A 19076-nucleotide genomic window follows, 5' to 3' on the forward strand; every position below is an offset into this window, starting at 1 on the left:
AAGAGGGAGTATGTGGTGAGGACTATTCTCGCGAGTAACTGCATCATTCGTCTCTGTTCTCTGTTCTTTTTCTGTCTTCTTTCTTTTTCCTGGCATCGAGATGTAAGTGAGATCTTCCTCGATGAATGAACAATCCAGTGGCCCAAACCCTGGCGATGCGGTTCCTCCCTATTCATCGCAATCGCTGGTTGTATCATGTCCGAGGATTCTGTTCTACACATTGGTTCGTACGTAGGTGAAGCTTCATTTCGGATTGGCATTGCATTCGTGCCTAGGAATACTAGGAACACACGTCGGTCATGCTAAATAACATCCATTTCCAAGCATGCATACAAGTCAGTCAAATGTATTCATGTTGTAAACCTACACCACCAGTACATATAAATAGCACAGTGCAGAACGTGCCACTTCAAATGACACATTAAAAACCACCTGTGGTCTCGGCCATCATACATCTTATTATGTTATCACTCAGTCCTCTAGCATTGATTGCCTCATAAAATCACACACACAACATTAAGTATGTATCTTAAACGAGTTAAACGAAGCCCAAGCAGCAAAAGGGTTGTCCTTGGAGCATCAGAACATTCTCATCTGAGCTGCCTATAATAGCTATAGGCAACGGCAACAGAAGCAATGGCTGCAACCACAGCAAGAGCTGCATAGGTATCTTCCCGTTCCCAGCACTCGAACCAGGTAGGCATCGGGCAGAGCTTCCTAGTACTGGGCTCTTTGCGGCTACTAACGTTGCCATCCTTGCTGCTACTCTTCTGCACAATGTCTTGAGCCGCCTCCTGCTCTCGTGCACACTGACTTTCTGGTTTTTCCTTCTTTGATTTGACTTGGCAACAAGAAGCCTCACCAGATCCCTGACAGCAGCCACCTGTGCCAGACATTACACTGCTGGCACGGCCGTTGCTCCCGGTGGTAGTATCAATGGAGTCATTATAACTGTTCTGATCCAATTCCCCATTGAGCTGGAGCCTAAGATTCTGAGCAGCTCTCTGTTCGTCTTCGGATAACCCCATCTGTCCCCTGATCCAGAGGTAACCTCATTGAGTTTAGTTGCATGAATTCACTTTCTTTTAGAATGAGATAGTGGATATAATTACATCTTATTGATTTGAAGACTCAGAATTGATGGCTTACTTTCGCATGATCGATTTTGGGACATCAGGTGAAAAAATTAGAGACAACATAGAAGAAAACAAAAAGGGTCAGAAAGGTACCTCCACAGGTGATCAACAATCTTTCCTTTTCCAATGTGCTGTTCAAGCAATATGGGCACATCATCTGGAGTCACATATCCATACCTTACAAGAACAAAAACAAGAAAACCATTTATTTAGATCCGATGTAAGATTTTACCCTGAGAACATCTTCATAGATAAACTAGAAAGCACAAAGAAGACAATTCTTGGTTAGATGACAAGAACTGAAGAAAACAACTCAAACCACCTCATAATTTCTCCTTACCAATGCCCTGCTACTTGTCCATTGGCATTTGGGCTAAATATTATAACGTTTCCTGCGTACTTGTGTCCACCAATGTGCGAGCAAGGGCTAACAAATACTTGACCCTGCAGATCTCGTGATGTTATTTCTTCTTTGAATCCTTTAATCAGAATGGGGCCACAAACACCGCACCTCCGATCTCGGCTTCCATGAGCACATACAAAAATGTATGAACCTGAAAGTGGCTCAGGTGTACAAGGAAGCCACTCAGAGTTTTTCTTAAGCACTTCATCAACAAAATGTTCAACATCGAAATGTGTTAGTCGCCTGCAATCAACAAATTCGGCATAAGCCTAACGAAATATGATTGACGTCAATATTCTACATTTTGGTAAACAAGCTATTTCTTGATTGGATAACCTGTATCTTATCATATCTGGAAAGATCAAGACATCACCATTTGAGAAATCAGTGCCATCCACTCCTTCACATATGGTAAGACGAGTCTGCAGGAAATAGTGCAAATGAAAAGATCTATCACAGAGCATATGCAAAACATACAGTAATCATGGTCTTATTATATAAAGGCAGAAAGTTTTGGGCCTAGATATATATAAAAAAAAAGTGGCATATTAAAAAGAAGTGGAGTACGTGCATGTGTTCTGGTACCTGTGTGTGCACACGAGGGAGAGAAGACTAGAAATTACCTTTTACAAATAAAAGAGAAATTTCATATTGAATGGTTGTAACCCCAAAAGAAAACAATAGTTTATGAAAAGTAGATAGAGAAATAATTAGTGCTACTTTTCATCATACCACTGAAAAAAGATAATTAATGCAAACAAATTCATGATATACCCAATCAAGTAAAAAGGAACATTTTACCAAATTTAGCAATCAGATAATCCATTTAAGATTTTACACAATTGGACAACGGATAAAACATAGGAACTGCTGTTAGAGTAGGGGGCACAATACTCATGTAATCTCAGGAAAGAGGTGAAGATCTTTGTAAACTGGAAGAAACTGTCAACATCATGTAGAAACTTCCATTCAAAAGACAGTGCACCTCTCTTTATGAATCCATGACCAAGAGTCCCAAACTTCCAGCGAGGTCGGTTTGTTGAATCTCGTATTTTGATGATGAAACCAATTGATAATTATGTTTATGTTTAACTGCATTTTGAGTGATGCAGGTCTACTCGATCAGGATTAGACAATTAAGGCAGGAGGAATTGACGTTGCGCCGGAGGAGATCAAGTTAGGATATTGGATGGCAGAAGGCTTCGGACGTTAGGCATTGGGCCAAGAGCGAAATTGCGCCAAGGATATCGGCGTTGCGGAGGTCAACCGTCGATTGGGCAACAAGCCGCAAGAGAGGACGATGCGCCGAAGAATCGGATGAAGCGCCAACCAATGATGTGCCGAGCAACAGAATGTCAATTCGCTTTATAATAATTGTCTAGATCGGAGTAGAGTTTTTGCTTGTGTGTGCAGGATTAACTACGATAAAGACGAAGACATAAAGCAAAACAAAGTGTCGGAGTCAAGCGCGAAGGATTCGTTGGGAATTCGAGAGTTCGACGGAAGTCCGAAGGTTCGTCGGGAATGTTGCCGGAACTAGCCGAGAATGAGTAGGGAGCTTGCCGAAGGGTTTTTCGAAAGCTCGCCGGAAGGTTCGTTGGAAGTTCCCGGAGCTCACCGAGAAAGATCGGAGCTTGCCGAAGAAGCTCGTTGGAACTCGCTAAGATCAAATCGTGAAGTCTAGGAGCTTGCCGGGAGTTCGCAGAATGGTTTTCGAGAGTTTATCGGAAGACTGTCGGAAGTTCGCCGGAATAAGTCTTGACTTACGAACTTTATAATAGCTTAGAAAATGTCTTTAAATTCGTAGTTAGCACGTTAATTAGGGTTAGGATTAGGTGTTAATCCTATAACCCAAGTAGGGGCCAATTGGGCCCGAGTTCGGACTGGTTTGGGCCAAGTTTGGAGCCCAACCAGTGAGCTGATTTGGCCTAGGCGGTGGCACCGCCCAGCACCCGAGAGCTGGGCGGTGACACCTCCTGGGCTGGGCGGTTGCACCGTCCAGCACCCGAGCGCTGGGCGGTGGCACCGCTTGGCTAGGCAGTGGCACCGCCAGCATCGGGAACATAAGAGAATTCAAATTTTTGGAGCCCAAATTTGAATTCTCTTGAGGCCTATAAATACCCCTCAAGTCTCAGCTGAGAATACAACTCTTTGAGCAGCAAGTGATTGAGAGAAAAGTCTTAGAAGAGTCTTTGCCTTTCTTGTTTTCAATTTGCTAGAGAGTTCTCCTCCTTCTTTCTTGCTGAAAATTTGTAAAAGGTTGAACTGCTTGTAAAAGGTTGTAAGAGGGGTATTTGCCCTTCCATTTCAAGAGATTTGCTAGTGGAAGGTGGGAGCCTCATCGAAGAGGGGCCTCGCAAGTGGATGTAGGTCATTTGACCGAACCACTCTCAAATCGGCGTGATCTCTGGTTTGCATTTCATTATTGCTATTTACATTACTGCAAACCTTCTTACATGCTTTAGTTCCTTATTATCTTTGATGCGCAACTTTAAGAATACGCTTTCAAGTTAAGCTTTTCAAGTTCCGTTCTTATCGTACGAAAGATTTGTCGAAACCAACGTTTTAATCCGCTGCACTAATTCACCCCCCCCCCCCCCAATTGGTATCAGAGCCACGTTTTTCTACCTTGGTTTAACACCCAAATAGAAATGGCTCTTTACGGATTTCAAGAGGGTCACTCTCTTATTTGTCCTCCCTTTTTCAATGGGACGGACTACACTTATTGGAAAACTCGAATGAGAGTTTTCTTACTTTCTTTGGATTTGAATTTATGGCACATAGTTGAAAATTGATTTGAAATGTCTTCTCATCCAATGAACCATTGGAATGATTTGGAGAAGAAGATGTTTTTTTTTAAACACAAAGGCTATGAATGCCTTATTTTGTGACTTGGACAAAAATGAGTTCAATCGGATTTCAACGTGCGAAACGGCTTTTGATATTTGGCGAACACTTGAAATCACGCACGAGGGAACTAGTAGAGTCAAAGACTCGAAAGTTAACATTTTAATACATGATTTCGAGCTTTTTCGAATGAAGCCGAGCGAAACCATTGTTGACATGTACACCCGTTTTACGGATGTCGTCAATGGTTTACAAGCTCTTGGCAAATGTTTCTCGAATTTTGAACTTGTTAGTAAAGTTTTACGATCACTTTCTAAAGCTTGAGAATCAAAAGTAACGGCAATACAAGAAACAAAAGATTTAAATATTTTTCCACTTGAAGAACTTATCGGCTCATTGATGACATATGAAATGGTGCGCAATGCACATGATGAACACAATGAACACTTGAACCACCTTCCAAAGAACAGGAAGGATTTGGAACTCCGAACAAATGAATACCACTTGAGCGATGACTCAAGTGTTGAGGACAATGATGAACTTGAATTTCGGACACCAAATCTTAATAAGTTCATTAAACAAAAATCTAAAATAAACAATGAACTTGAACGGAGGAAGAGGCCAAAGAAGAGGAAGGCAACCAAGGATGAATCAAGAACTTCCAAAGGTGAAACGTCGAATTGGGCTTTGACGAGCTTCGACTACAAGGTAAGTAACTCAACTCTCTTGAATTATTTTGAAATTACTTGATGTTTTCCATGATGCATTTTCTCTTTTCTTTTGAATAATTATTTTTCTTGAAAATTGTATGTTTTATATTAATAGAATAAAATGTTAGATTTAAATAATCATATATATGTGCTTGAGAAGCAAGAATGTGTATTTTGATGATTTCCATATTAACCTTCAATGATGATGCATGGTTTTTATATGGAAGGCTTGATGATTTTTTTTAAAACCTTGTCTTTAGTTTTCAAACATGATGTATGTTTTTGACATAAGAATAAAACTTGAGCATGCTAATATAAAGTCAATCACATAAATTAAAACTAAAGAAGTTTTAGTTATCTATAAGAATCATTCAAAATTATGTTCAATGAAACCATTGCATAATGATGTAATGAAAATATTAAACATTTTGAAACCATGTTTTAGTGTCATGCATAATGATCATGCTTAATAAATTTCGAAATTATGCATATGAATCTTGTGATTTATGGATTATTGATTTTTACCATAATGAAAGTGTCTTATTAATCTTTGTTGTAATAAATCTTACACTTTCAGTTTTAAACATTATACATGTTTTTATTTGGTATAAATGAAATAAAATCATATGAATTGAAACAACTAAAAAGAGGAAAATATTTTTTCCTTGAAAAATTATTTTTCTCTATCCTATTGATCTTGATGTTTATTATGATAAATCTATGTATACCATTTTGAATCTCTTGAAAGTAATATTGATATTTTGATGATTTTGATGATTTAAATTTGAAATGAGTTTTATCAAAATCATAATATTGATTTCTTGGAATAACATGAGATTACCTTTGATGATCATTTTGATTCATGGAATTTTGGATTCATGACTTGGTCTTACATTTGTTTATGAGATGGTTGAAATCTTTGTACGTTTGAATTCTTCCCTTCTCCTTTCAATTTATGCATGTTATATGTTAAAGATTTAAAACCATGTTTTGATATCATGCATATCTAAGAAATATTGATGTGACAAATTGAATAAGTTGAAAATGAATGATGATTTTTTCTCTTGAATATAACTTGTGATATTTTTTTATATAAATCATCATTTTGATTTCTCGACATTCGATACATGAGATTTTATTATAAATCAAAATTTTTCATTAATCTATCTTCTACGATTTTACTTGATATTCTCTTGAGAGGAGATTTTCTAAATGAATCATGATTTTTCCTTGTGAGTTCTTGGAGTTATTACTTGATTTTTCTTTTAAAACAAGATCTCTTCTTTGTACTCCTATGATTTTTCTTGATATTTTATTTAAAGAAGATATTTACTATATGAATCATGTCTTTTGGTATTCAAATGATTTTATCCTTCATGACATGATTTCTTTGTATTTATGGCTTGCATGGCTTGAAATGTTTTGGTATGATGCACGCAATGATGAAATATTCATAAAGTTAAAATGATGTATGCAATACTTATGATAATGATGTACATGATGTATTTATTGCATATGATGTGTATCATGAATGCTTTAAATGATAAATGTTTGGTATCATGATCAACATGTTGATAAATGCTTGAAAATTTTAATGTTTGAGTATCATATATGATATGCTTATTAATGATGATTGATTTATTTTTCGGTATCGTGCATGAAAAATAAGGTTATTGAAATTGTGTATGTTTTAATTTGAATATATAATGATGCACAAATAAGAATGATACTTACCTTTGTCATAATATGAAAATTGATATAAGGGTCTTCCCTTCTTTTTGATAATGCCAAAGGGGGAGCAAGAATTTCTAGCGTGGACATCATGAAAAGAGGCAAACTAACTAGCTTGCACAATTCAAGATGAAAGCAAAAATTGCACTTCTCAAAAGAGAAGATGCAAATGTAACATTTGCCAAATTGTTTGCTTGTCTCATGTAAAACATTATCTCTTGCTAGTTTGGCATTTTTGCTAGCTTGTATGTTCCAAAACTTGATCACTTTTTCAAACATTTTGCTAGCTTACACTTTGCAAAGAAAGCAAAAATAGCACTTCTAGAAGAAAGAGCTTGTTATTTTGAACATCACAAGCTTGCCTATCTTAAGAAACAAAAATTGCAAAAGTGCTATTTTGCCTATCTCAAGAAGCAAAACTTGCAAATTGCACATTGCAATAGGAAGCAAGAATTATGAGCTTACACAAGAAAGCTATCTTGCATTTGCTTTCGAAATTTTTGCTAGCTTGTATATTATGAAACTTACATATCGTAAAAATTGCTAGCTTGTAGTCTAAAGAGAAGCAAAAAGTTGCTATCTCAAAAGAAGCAAATGTGCTATCTTTCCTATCTTAAGAGGCAAAAATGCTAACTTGCACATCTAGCAAAACTTGACAAATTTGCATATTTCAAGAAGCAAGAGTTGCTTTCTTGAACATCTCAATATTGCTAGCTTGCATGATGTAGAACTTACTATCTTGAACATTACCAAAAGTGCTATCTTGTATGCTGTAAAACTTGCATATCTAAAACTTGATAGCTTGAATGTCCTAAGCATGATGCATTACTTGCTATATTTTCTAGCTTCAAAACTGCATGATGATAAAACTAAATATTATGTTTTTCATGCAATGAGTTGAACTTATATTACAAACATAAAGAATAGTTGTACTTCTCCTTTTTGTTGATGACAAAGGGGGAGAAGTATGTTGATGACATGATATGCATAAGTCTATGCATGACTTCATCATGACGTGTTGCAAGTATTCATGATGAATATTGCAATGACTTGAATTTAGTTTGAATTCAAAGTTCTATCAATATGGCATATTGATAGGGGGAGTTTGTTTAAACTCCAGGAGTCAAGTTTAACTCCGTCATCAATTGGTTGTCATCATCAAAAAGGGGGAGATTGTTGAATCTCGTATTTTGATGATGAAACCAATTGATAATTATGTTTATGTTTAACTGCATTTTGAGTGATGCAGGTCTACTCGATCAGGATTAGCCAATTAAGGCAGGAGGAATTGAAGTTGCGCCGGAGGAGATCACGTTAGGATATTGGATGGCAGAAGGCTTCGGACGTTGGGCATCAGGCCAAGAGCGAAATTGCGCCAAGGATATCGACGTTGCGGAGGTCAACCGCCGATTGGGCAACAAGCCGCAAGAGAGGACGATGCGCCGAAGAATTGGACGAAGCGCCAACCAATGATGTGCCGAGCAACAGAATGTCAATTCACTTTATAATAATTGTCTAGATCGGAGTAGAGTTTTTGCTTGTGTGTGCAGGATTAACTACGATAAAGATGAAGACATAAAGCAAAACAAAGTGTCGGAGTCAAGCACGAAGGATTCGTTGGGAGTTCGAGAGTTCGACGGAAGTCCGAAGGTTCATCGGGAATGTTGCCGGAACTAGCCGAGAATGAGTAGGGAGCTTGCCGAAGGGTTTTTCGGAAGCTCGCCGAAAGGTTCGTTGGAAATTCGTGGAGCTCACCGAGAAATATCGGAGCTTGCCGAAGAAGCACGTTGGAACTCGCCAAGATCAAATCGTGAAGTCTAGGAGCTTGTCGGGAGTTCGCAGAATGGTTTTCGAGAGTTTATCGGAAGACCGTCGGAAGTTCGCCGGAAGCTCGCCGGAAGAAGTCTTGACTTACGGACTTTGTAATAGCTTAGAAAATGTCTTTAAATTCGTAGTTAGCACGTTAATTAGGGTTAGGATTAGGTGTTAATCCTATAACCCAAGTAGGGGCCAATTGGGCCCGAGTTCGGACTGGTTTGGGCCAAGTTTGGAGCCCAACCAGTGAGCTGATTTGGCCTAGGCGGTAGCACCGCCCAGCACCCGAGAGCTAGGCGGTGACACCTCCTGGGCTGGGCGGTTGCACCGTCCAGCGCCCGACCGCTGGGCGGTGGCACCGCCAGCATCGGGAACATAAGAGAATTCAAATTTTTGGAGCCCAAATTTGAATCCTCTTGAGGCCTATAAATACCCCTCAAGTCTCAGCTGAGAATACAACTCTTTGAGCAGCAAGTGATTGAGAGAAAAGTCTTAGAAGAGTCTTTGCCTTTCTTGTTTTCAATTTGCTAGAGAGTTCTCCTCCTTTCTTGCTGAAAATTTGTAAGAGGTTGAATTGCTTGTAAAAGGTTGTAAGAGGGGTATTTGCCCTTCCATTTCAAGAGATTTGCTAGTGGAAGGTGGGAGCCTCATCGAAGAGGGGCCTCGCAAGTGGATGTAGGTCATTTGACCGAACCACTCTCAAATCGGCGTGATCTCTAGTTTGCATTTCATTACTGCTATTTACATTACTGCAAACCCTCTTACTTGCTTTATTTCCTCATTACATTTACTGCACAACTTTGCGAATACGCTTTCAAGTTAAGCACTTCCGATTCCGATTTTTATCGTACAAAAGATTTGTCGAAACCAACGTTTTAAGCCGCTGCACTAATTCACCCCCCCCCCCCCCTTAGTGTCGCTCCGATCCTAACACGGTTTACATTGTATGAGCGTATATGTTGCTACTAATAGAATCATCAATCATTTATTCAAATGCGAGAAGATCTCTATGAAACAATACTTTGAGACATTTGGAACATAATTGTCTGTCAGGTGATATTTCCTGGGTTGTAGTATTTGTTATTTTGGTAGACAATCTTCATTGATCTGCTTATTGAAGTCGGTTGCTATAGTAGGTAACATATTCTAGTCCAAGTCAATAGGTAGAAGCAGAATGCCTTCATCAACATTACTGATAGAACATCTAGAAGGAACTAAGTGCTCGTAGTCAATAATTTTTTCCATAAAGAAGCCAGCCTTACAATTCCAGATTAAGCAGCAAATTCTTTCAATGATTTTAAAATAAGAAAAAGCACCAAATATACCCGATTAGAAATCGGCTCTTCGAACAAAATATCTAATGATTATTAGCAATTATTTAACAAATTGCATAGTATATGTCATGTATTGGAAAGGTATCCTACGAATATCAGGTTCCACATAAATATGAAGAAAGCCAATGTTAGGATCCTTTTTCTGAGCTTTTGAATAATGTTTATTGAGTCTGTTTAGTCCAATTGTTTATTGAGTTGGTTTGGTTCAGTTAGAATTAAGTAGAGATTTATTTAATATTTATTTATTATTAGAGTTCAAGTCCTAATAGACTTTGGGTGGAACTCTATAAATAGGGATGTAACTGCTTCTTTTCGTTAATCTATGAAAAATACTATTCTGTCTTTTGACAAACCCTAGGAAGTCGATCCCCTCGAAGCGATCAAGGAGGGCCGATCCCCTCGAAGCGATCATTATCATCCCCATTTCTCTCCTTTTTTCGACGATAAGACTTTAGGGTCTTATCATTTGGTATCAGAGCGACAATAAGACCTTTAGGGTCTTATCATTTGGTATCAGAGCCTACGATAAGACTTTAGGGTCTTATCATTTGGTATCAGAGCAGCGATCCTTAACGTTCTCGCTGTCGTAGCTATCAAAAAAACAAAAACAAAAAAAAAAAGAAAGGAAAGAAAGAAGAAAGAAAGAAGAAGCAGCAGCAACCGTAGCCACGCACCCCTGCTTCCCCTGCTTCCGGCCAACCCACCCGCCGCCGTCGCTGCTCTCCGGCCAACAACCGACTTTGCCCCACTTCCGGCCAGAGTCCACCGCCGCCTCCCACCCGAGCCACCACCGCTGCCAGGAGAGGACGCTGCCAGCATCCCACTCCGCCGCAGCCCTGCTCCTCTTCTCTATCGCCGCTGCAGGGCAACTCCTTCACCGCCGCCGCTGCTTCCCGACCGATCGATCACTGCCGCCTGCCTCCTAGTCGTAGCCCTAGCCGTGCCCCCCCCTTGGGTCGCAGCCGCAGCCGCAGGTTGCCGCAGCCCCTCCTTGCAACGGTTGCAGAAACAGAGTTCCTCTGTTGCCGCAGCCCCTCGTCGATCGCAACCGCGCCTCCAGCACTCCTCTTCCCTTCCAACGCCGTCGCCACTCAGCCGACCCATCACCGCTGCGGGCCACCGTGCGACGACCGCCGCACGCCTCCCAACAGCCGATCCTCCTTGCTCTGCATCCGTAGTGCCAGAAACAGGGCAACTCATCGGTTGCCCTTGTTCCCAACCGTGACACCGCCGACTCCTTCTCCACCGCTGCCGCTGTTTCTCTACCGTACGATCACTGCCGCACCGCCGTTGCTAGCATCGCCAGCGACTCCGGCTGTGGTGCGATAGAAACAGAGCACCCTGTTTCCCATCTCCAGCATCGCAACTTCCCGGCCAGCGACGACGCTCGCTGCCTTTTTCTCCACCGCCAACGCTGCGCTCCAGCCAACAACCACTGCTGCTGCCAGCCACCGCAGCCTTCTCTTCAACCGCTCGTGATCCTTCCGGCCAACTCCTTCGGTGGTGCGACAAAAACAGAGTACACAGCAACCACCACGCAGCAACAAAAACAGTGGCACCCTTTGCTGCCGTAGCCGCCGATTGTAACCACCGTCGTCGCTCCCGGCCAACGACCAACCCCTCGTTCTACAACAGCCGCCCTCCAACAGCGAACGCAGCAACCGCAGCAAGTACGCTGCCTTGCCTCAACCCCAGCAGCGCACGCAACACCGATTCCTCTTCTCAACCTCGGGCGCATCAACGCCGCCTCCCCCTTGCTTAGCATATTCTGCCACAACCACAGGTTGCCATCACCACAGGTTGCCCTCACCGCAGCCTCACCCCCGTTGCTCGGCGATCGCCCCTTGGGTTGCAGCAGCTACAGTCACATCAACGCAATCGCCTTCAAACCCCGGCGCTCTCACCTCATGCAGCGATAGAAACAGGGCAGCTACTCTTCCTCCAACGCAACGACCGCAGCACTGCCTTTGGCGTCCACCTCCTCGGCAACTTCGCATCAACGGTGTTGATGCCCTTTACCGACACCAAAAACAAGAGTTGAGATTACAGATTTGCAGTCGTACGCAATGGCCACTGATAACTCCGTGAAAGCACAAATGGAAGCATTGGAAATTAGAATTGAGAACCGGTTACGAGAAGTACTTAATGATTTCAAAAAGGACTTACTGGGGAGCTTTAGTAAATTTCAACAAGGTGGGAACTCAAGTTCTACATTGCACAGATCTGGAAATACTAGAAAAGGGCCCCAAGATTGTGACACAATCTATTCATACATGAAGAGGGATGGACAGCTCTCAAAAATTTGTTAGACTTCTATAGTGTTGGAATATCAAAGTAGGTTTGAAAGATTATCAAATCAAGCTAGAGATTGGTCGGAACGACAACTTCTGGATACATTTATTGAAGGTCTTATTCCAGAGATCCGGTGTGAAGTTAAGGCTCGTCAACCTCGCACTATGATAGCTGCGATCTCATTCGCACATCTACATGAGAAAAAATTCAATAGGGAAAATCATAGAAACAGAAGTGACAATAACCAGATGATCAGTAAGCCACCAGCCCTATCTATTCCCAACCAAAGCCTTGACACCCGAAGACTAACCCAAGAAGAACTTAAGGAAAGATCAGCAAAGGGTTTGTACTATGATGAAAAGTGGAGTATGGAGCTCCGATGTAAACAAGGGCAACATATGATGATTGAGCCAATTGGAGAGGAACCGAAAGCAGAAGAGTTGGACTCCGATCATGAAGGTATAAATTCTAATGAAGACGTTGAACCTACCGTACATACAATGCATATATTAACTGACTACTCTAACCCGCAAACTATGGAAGTTGCCGGAACTCTAGAGCATCAGCCTATTATAGTTTTGATTGATACTGGTAGCACTAACGATTCTATGGACAGTGAGACTGTTGACCGATTGGCTCACCACATTGAAGACTATGACAGATTCGAAGTAAAGATCGTTGATGGATAGATTTTAACTTATGATAGCAAAGGCCAGGAATTTCTTGCAACGATTACTACACTAAAAGATCGACCTATTGCTTACACTGTCAAAAAGTGGAGACCATACTTACTTGATCAACGGGTTGTGATGCGTTGCAGATAGTCTATGGCTAAAATGCTGAAAGAGAAGCTCCTCGAGATTGATGCTGCTCAGCCTTGAGGACAAGGCTGATTTGAAGAGGGAGGAACTGTTAGAACCCATTTTCTGAACTTTTGAATAATGTTTATTGAGTCTGTTTAGTCCGGTTGTTTATTGAGTTGGTTTAGTTCAGTTAGAGTTAAGTAGAGGTTTATTTAATATTTATTTATTATTAGAGTTCAAATCCTGATAGACTTTGGGTGGAACTCTATAAATAGGGATGTAACTGCTTCTTTTCATTAATCTATGAAAAATACTATTCTGTCTTTTGACAAACCCTAGGAGGCCGATCCCCTCGAAGCGATCAAGGAGGGTCGATCCCCTCGAAGCGATCAAGGAGGGCCGATCCCCTCGAAGCGATCATCATCATCTCCATTTCTCTCCTTTCTTCGACGATAAGACTTTAGGGTCTTATCATTTGGTACCAGAGCGACGATAAGACCTTTAGGGTCTTATCATTTGGTATCAGAGCCTACGATAAGACTTTAGGGTCTTATCAGCCAATTTGATGTACTGGTGTTTCATAGTACCATGAACACATCAACAATATGAAATGGATAAGTACTTTGTACTTATCATGATTCTTAAAGAATCACCTAGTTAATAGGTCTCATAACACACAGAAAAGATACATAATGTCGTTATATTACAGTTGAAGAAAAATGCTTCTCTAATTTCCAAAAAAAATATTATGTCTATAGCAATTGAAATTCAAACCAACCAACACAAATATCATGAAAATAACACACTTCTATTGTCTCTTAAGCAATTAAAATTTGCAGCAAACAACAAATATAGTCAGCAAAAATAGTTATCAAGAAGACATACGGGATTAACACAATTAAAAGTGAACTTAGAAAACATATTGGTGACTGTAACCAATAGCTTAGCTCATGTTAAATTTGACAAAGCTTGTGAACAATGTATGACCAATGGTGAAATTCCACAGTGCTTGTAACCTCTTGTGCACATATTTGTTTTGAAACACTTGATGCGACATGGAGGCTATCTTCTCTCTACTCAAAAAATGTTTATATTGAAAATTTTAAAATTTTGATATTATTCCATATATTGTCACAAGATAATGGAACAACATATTCATAACAAATCTAAATAAAATGAAAGGTCCAACGAGGTAGAAAGGGAAATACCTAATAAATCGGAGGAGTAACACTGGATTCACCTGCTGTATAACCTCCAATCAGAATCCATAACACAACAGATTCCTTAACATAACGGTTGAAGTTAAAAAGGTTATAGCTACATCACGTGTGCCCAAAGCCCCTTGAAATACCAAGATTTTGTATGCTGACACAAAGTCGTTCGGTTTGCACCAGTTTCGTTTAAGATTGGTAAGTCATAACACTGAATCCAGTGTTATGTTAAGGTGTCATTCTACATGTTTGATTCTGGCGGTTACCCGATAGGAAGATAGTAACAAGTCACTCCATGCTGTGTTCTAAGAAACGAATGATCACAAAGGATAGATCGAGAAGATAGATAACCGAAAGGATCAGTACCATACCCTTAGAACATGAAAGGAAAACATATACAACTACTTCACCGGGGCTTATCCTCGAGTTAGGAAATCAATCTTTTGCGAAATGATCACCGGTTGGAGCTCACGATCGGAACCCTAATCCCCTGACCACATCCCACAAAATGCCAAGAACATCCTCGGAAAGAAGAATCAAGAATAAATCGCAAGGGATGGCGGAAACCCTAGATCTCAGGAGGCAGGTTCACCTTCTTATCGATCGAGGACGCCCAGTTCTTGATCTCACCCGCCAGGAACCTCGGCAAGCGGTCGGACTCCGACCCCTCGACGTGCGAGGGCCACACCTCCGGCGACTTATAGCAGAGGAACAGGTGCCGATCGTAGGGCTGGACCGTGCCCACCAGCGGCCCCTTTCCGAACCCAGGCCGCTGGAACCCGTACTCCGCGTCGTCTCCCCCGCCGGAGGAGCAAGCGGGGAAGGCGCCGGGTCCTGCTACGGCGGGCGGCGCGGAGAGTACTCCGTCGCCGCCCTGCAAGCTCCCGGCGGCACTTCCGGCCTGAGAGCCGGGATCCGCCACGAGAGATCCGCCGTCGTCGCCGCTGGGGGAGGAGAGAGGAGGCGAAGCCATGGAAGCGGAAACCCGCAGAGTTGGAACGAGGCGGGGCTGAGCAGAGCGAAGTGGCGGACGCGACGACTTCCTTAGGCCGAAATGGCTCCTAATAGACCGGGATCAAACGATGCCTTTTCACCCACCTCTGAGTCACGTGCCCGCCACACCTAATTCGTGTGATTGGAGGATGAACTAGGGCCCCACTTGTGGGGACAAGCCACTTACAACCACGATGAGGGTTTCTGTTAGATTCGAGGTTCCGGACTCTTTCTTCCTTCAGCGCCAGCCCAAGGGCGATGAAACAAAGCTTAAAAATTATATGCTGTACAAATGATAGGATTAGCGAATACTGTTACGTCAAAGCACGAAGCGAAACGTACATCTAACCTAACCCAAATGCATGTTGCACCGACTTAGTATGGGTTCGGGTCAAGTTATTCGGGTTATTCATGGCTACCATGTATAACAAAGCTGGTGTGGCTCGAATTGGATTGGGTTCAATCGAGATATCGTCTAGCTCTTCCGGTTTAAACCAACCCAACGTTATAACCGTAATTGGATTTTTCGGCCCAAGTCGCAACCTTTGCAGAAATCTTTACTTGCATGTACCGTGCAAGGAAGGTCCACATCATCATCCCGTGCGAGCGTCCGCGAGATGGTTTGGTCTCACGGGGCTCGATGACGACGAGGAGGAGCTTTTGCGAGCGCACGTTTTCGCAGCACGTGAAACGGTGGTTCGGTACACGTTGCTTCGTGCGGAGCCCGTTCTTGTGCCACGACTCGGACTCCACAAAAGCTTCCATTTTGCGTCTTTCCCTCAAACTAGGAGAGGCTTCCTTCTCCAGCTTTTCCTCTCTTCTTTTGGATGGTAGCTTCCGGCTTTTAGCTGCTGCTGCTTCTCCCTCCGGATCTCTAACTCGGAAGTTCCCTTTGGATGCATCGTTAAAGCCGAGATTTTGGGGAATTGCCTAAGAGCTGTATTTGTTCTTCGGATTTGGCCGGCTTCTAAAGCTTTCTCCTGTTCTTGAAGCTTACAACTAAGTTCAAAATCTGAATCTTTGAGGTGATTGATTTCTGCAGGAGCCTGGCCTTCCGAAGCGAATCCAACGCTTTACCGTAATGGGTACCCTCTTCAGAACTCACAGGAGGCTCGAGTTGCTCCACCTTGGTCACAGGGTTGCTGAAAGGTGTGGCGTTTATCGTTCCCCGAAGCTTCAGGACTGCGGAACCGGTGTTCTCCCCAGAAAACCCTACAAGAAATGGGCTATGAGGAGTTCTGCTGCCCGAGCTACCAGCAATGCACTCCTAGAATTTGTTCCACGGATTAAGAAGGAGAATCTTGAATTCGACCTTCCCTCCTATGACCCGTCCAAAGGTCTCACCTTGGACCTCGCCGTCATCGGCGGAGGCCCTGTGGGGCTCGCCGTCGCCCAGCAGGTGTCCGAGACAGGTCTCTTCGTCTGCTCCAGCGACCCGTCGCCCAGGCTAGTGTGGCCGAACAACTGCGGCCTTTGGGTCGAGGCGTTCGAAGCCATGGGTCTCCTCGACTGCCTCGACGCCACCTGGCCCGGCGCCGTGGTCTACGTCAACGATCGGAGGAAGAGGATTCTCGGACGGCCGTACGGTCGGGTCAACCGCAAGCAGGTCAAATCGAAGATAATGCAGACGTCTCGAATGGTGTTCGATTCCACCAGGCCAAGGTCGTCAAGGTCATCCACGAGGAGACGAAATCGCTGTTGATCTGCAGTGACGGGGTCACGATCCAGGCGATCGTCGTCCTCGACGCGACAGGGTTCTCGAGGTGCCTTGTGCAGTACGACAAGCCGTACAATCATGGGTACCAGGTAGCCTATGGGATCTTGGCGGAGGTAGAAGACCACCCATTCGATCTGGATAAGATGGTGTTCATGGGCTGGAGAAACTCGCACCTCAAGGATGGAACAGAGCTGAAGGAGAGGAACAGCAAAGTCCCGACGTTTCTGTGCGCGATGCCATTCTCATCCACGAGCATCTTCTTGGAGGAGACTTTCCTGGTCGCCTGCCCAGGACTGCAGATGGAGGACATACAGGAGAGGATGGTGGCTCGACTGAGGCATTTGGGCATCAAAGTGAATGGCATCGAAGAGGACGATAGATGCGTTCTTCCGATGGACGGGCCGCTTCCATTGCTCCCGCAGAGGGTGGTGGGGATAGGAGGAACCGCGGGCATGGTTCATCCATCCACAGGGTGCATGATCGCCAGGACTCTCGCAGCAGCTCCCGTCGTCGCCAACTCCATTGTCGAGTACCTCGGTCCAATCCATGGCCTCCTGGGCGACGAACTGTCGTCGCGGGTTTGGAAGGATCTGTGGCCGATCGAGGGGAGAAGAAGACGGAGGGAGTTCTGCTTTGGCATGGATGTCCTGCTCAAACTGGACTTGCAAGCCACAAGGAGATTCTTCGATGCGTTATTCGATTTGGAGCCACGTTACTTGCTAGGCTTCCTGTTATCGAGGTTGATTCTTCCGGAGCTTGTGCAGTTTGGGCTTTCTTTGTTCTCACAAACTTCGAATACTTCCAGGTTAGAGATCATGTCCAAGGGTAGTCTGCCATTGGTGAACGTGGTCAGTAACTTGCTACAGGAGAAACATTAGGCTTGAATCAATCTCAATCCTTATAAGGTTGATATCTGAAATCTCTAGTACTCTCTCACGTTCCTACACCTATTGGTGCACACTCCCAATCAATGTTAAGTGAAGATTATAAACCTTCACTATAAACAATAAACGATGTATCAGTGCCGGGAAAGCATTATCAAAACTTATCTGAAACAAAAATGGTATAACATATGGAATAGAAAAAGAAAACGAGATCAATTTAAGTTTCGAATATGCATATGTTCACATGAATAAATGAATGACTCTTAAGCCTTTCCAACCCTCCCCAGCTTTCTTCCAGTCTTGCTCACTCGAGCCATCTTAACCTTCAACTACTGCAAATGAAATGTCAACAGGAACAGATATAAATGGTGGCCAGCACTTCCCGTCACTCGATCAATACCATAACTCATAAACCACAAGCATTCATCCTCATGATTCTGCTGATGCTTGCATGCAGCAAAACCATTTCTTCTGTGGACACAAAAAATGCAACAGATAAAGTTAACCTCTGAAGGTGCTGCAGGTTTAAGGATTTAACTTCAAGCTATATAATGTTCCAAGAAAAATTAAGGGAATGAGCCAATAAGATGCTCATGAATTACTTACAGCAGTAGACTTAGAAGCATACGGTCCATGTTTAAAACCTGTCTCCTCCTTCCCAGGTGAGTCTGTTTCTCGTGCATTGCTCCCTGTTTTCCTCTCATCTCGGGCTTTATTAAAGATCACAGTGAACCCCTCTGCAGAAGCAGGATCATTGACATCCCACTCGCCAAACTTTGGCAAGGGCCGACCTTTGTCCTGCAGAAACCCACACGCATATTACTAATGGAAATCACCAGGGAACACGGTTTATACATATCATAACATCCATATTGGTTCATCAGCACATATCAAGTTCCATATATAGCTAACAGAAAACATACATTACATATCTCAGAAATAATGAAGAGTTCATATTGTCAAAGTATATCTAAATATGTAAACAAATGACAGAAGATTTGATGAGGCCTCTCACTAGCTGAGAAGCATTCTTTCAGAGGTAGTATTTGATTGCTGCACATCTCATTTCCTCATTTCCTAAATGATGGAACCACCCAGATCCCCTCTAAATTACAAGGTTACTTTACCAGAATTGATCTCACTATAGGGAACTTTTATTAGATAAACCAAAGGTCGTAATGGTTATTAGATATTGCCCTC

The 19076-nt window shown here is 42.7% G+C and overlaps 2 protein-coding genes and 1 pseudogene across 2 annotated transcripts in view; 1 reads left to right on the top strand and 2 right to left on the bottom strand.

The window, feature by feature from the left end:
• Nucleotides 1-300: 300 nt before the first annotated feature.
• On the bottom strand, nucleotides 301-15335 carry LOC103974467 (uncharacterized). The gene is made up of 5 exons (XM_009389311.3): nucleotides 14875-15335; nucleotides 1876-1961; nucleotides 1477-1782; nucleotides 1230-1313; nucleotides 301-1035 (listed from the first exon to the last, which is right to left on the bottom strand). The coding sequence occupies exons 1-5, from the start codon at nucleotides 15253-15255 to the stop codon at nucleotides 591-593; spliced, it is 1302 nt and encodes a 433-aa protein (XP_009387586.2). The 5' UTR covers nucleotides 15256-15335; the 3' UTR covers nucleotides 301-590.
• Nucleotides 15336-16026: 691 nt separating this feature from the next.
• On the top strand, nucleotides 16027-17904 carry LOC135678981 (lycopene beta cyclase, chloroplastic/chromoplastic-like; annotated as a pseudogene).
• Nucleotides 17905-18070: 166 nt separating this feature from the next.
• LOC135678982 (protein NOI4-like) overlaps nucleotides 18071-19076 on the bottom strand; it is a 5634-nt gene continuing 4628 nt past the window's right edge. The window contains exons 2-3 of the mRNA XM_065192284.1: nucleotides 18483-18674; nucleotides 18071-18347 (exon numbers count right to left, since the gene is read on the bottom strand). Of these exons, the coding sequence (XP_065048356.1) occupies nucleotides 18306-18347; nucleotides 18483-18674 (234 nt within the window). The 3' untranslated portion in view covers nucleotides 18071-18305. The remainder of the gene's footprint in view (nucleotides 18348-18482; nucleotides 18675-19076) is intronic.

This window comes from Musa acuminata, chromosome BXJ1-7, assembly GCF_036884655.1.
Source record: "Musa acuminata AAA Group cultivar baxijiao chromosome BXJ1-7, Cavendish_Baxijiao_AAA, whole genome shotgun sequence".
Taxonomy (NCBI): Eukaryota; Viridiplantae; Streptophyta; class Magnoliopsida; order Zingiberales; family Musaceae; genus Musa; species Musa acuminata.

Coding starts and splice junctions, on each gene's coding strand:
- LOC103974467 (XM_009389311.3), bottom strand. CDS start 15,255: ATGGCTTCGCCTCCTCTCTCCTCCCCCAGCGGCGACGACGGCGGATCT. Junction 1,962..14,874: donor CGTCCTCGATCGATAAGAAG/GTGAACCTGCCT, acceptor TATTTCCTGCAG/ACTCGTCTTACCATATGTGA. Junction 1,036..1,229: donor ATTGTTGATCACCTGTGGAG/GTACCTTTCTGA, acceptor CCTCTGGATCAG/GGGACAGATGGGGTTATCCG.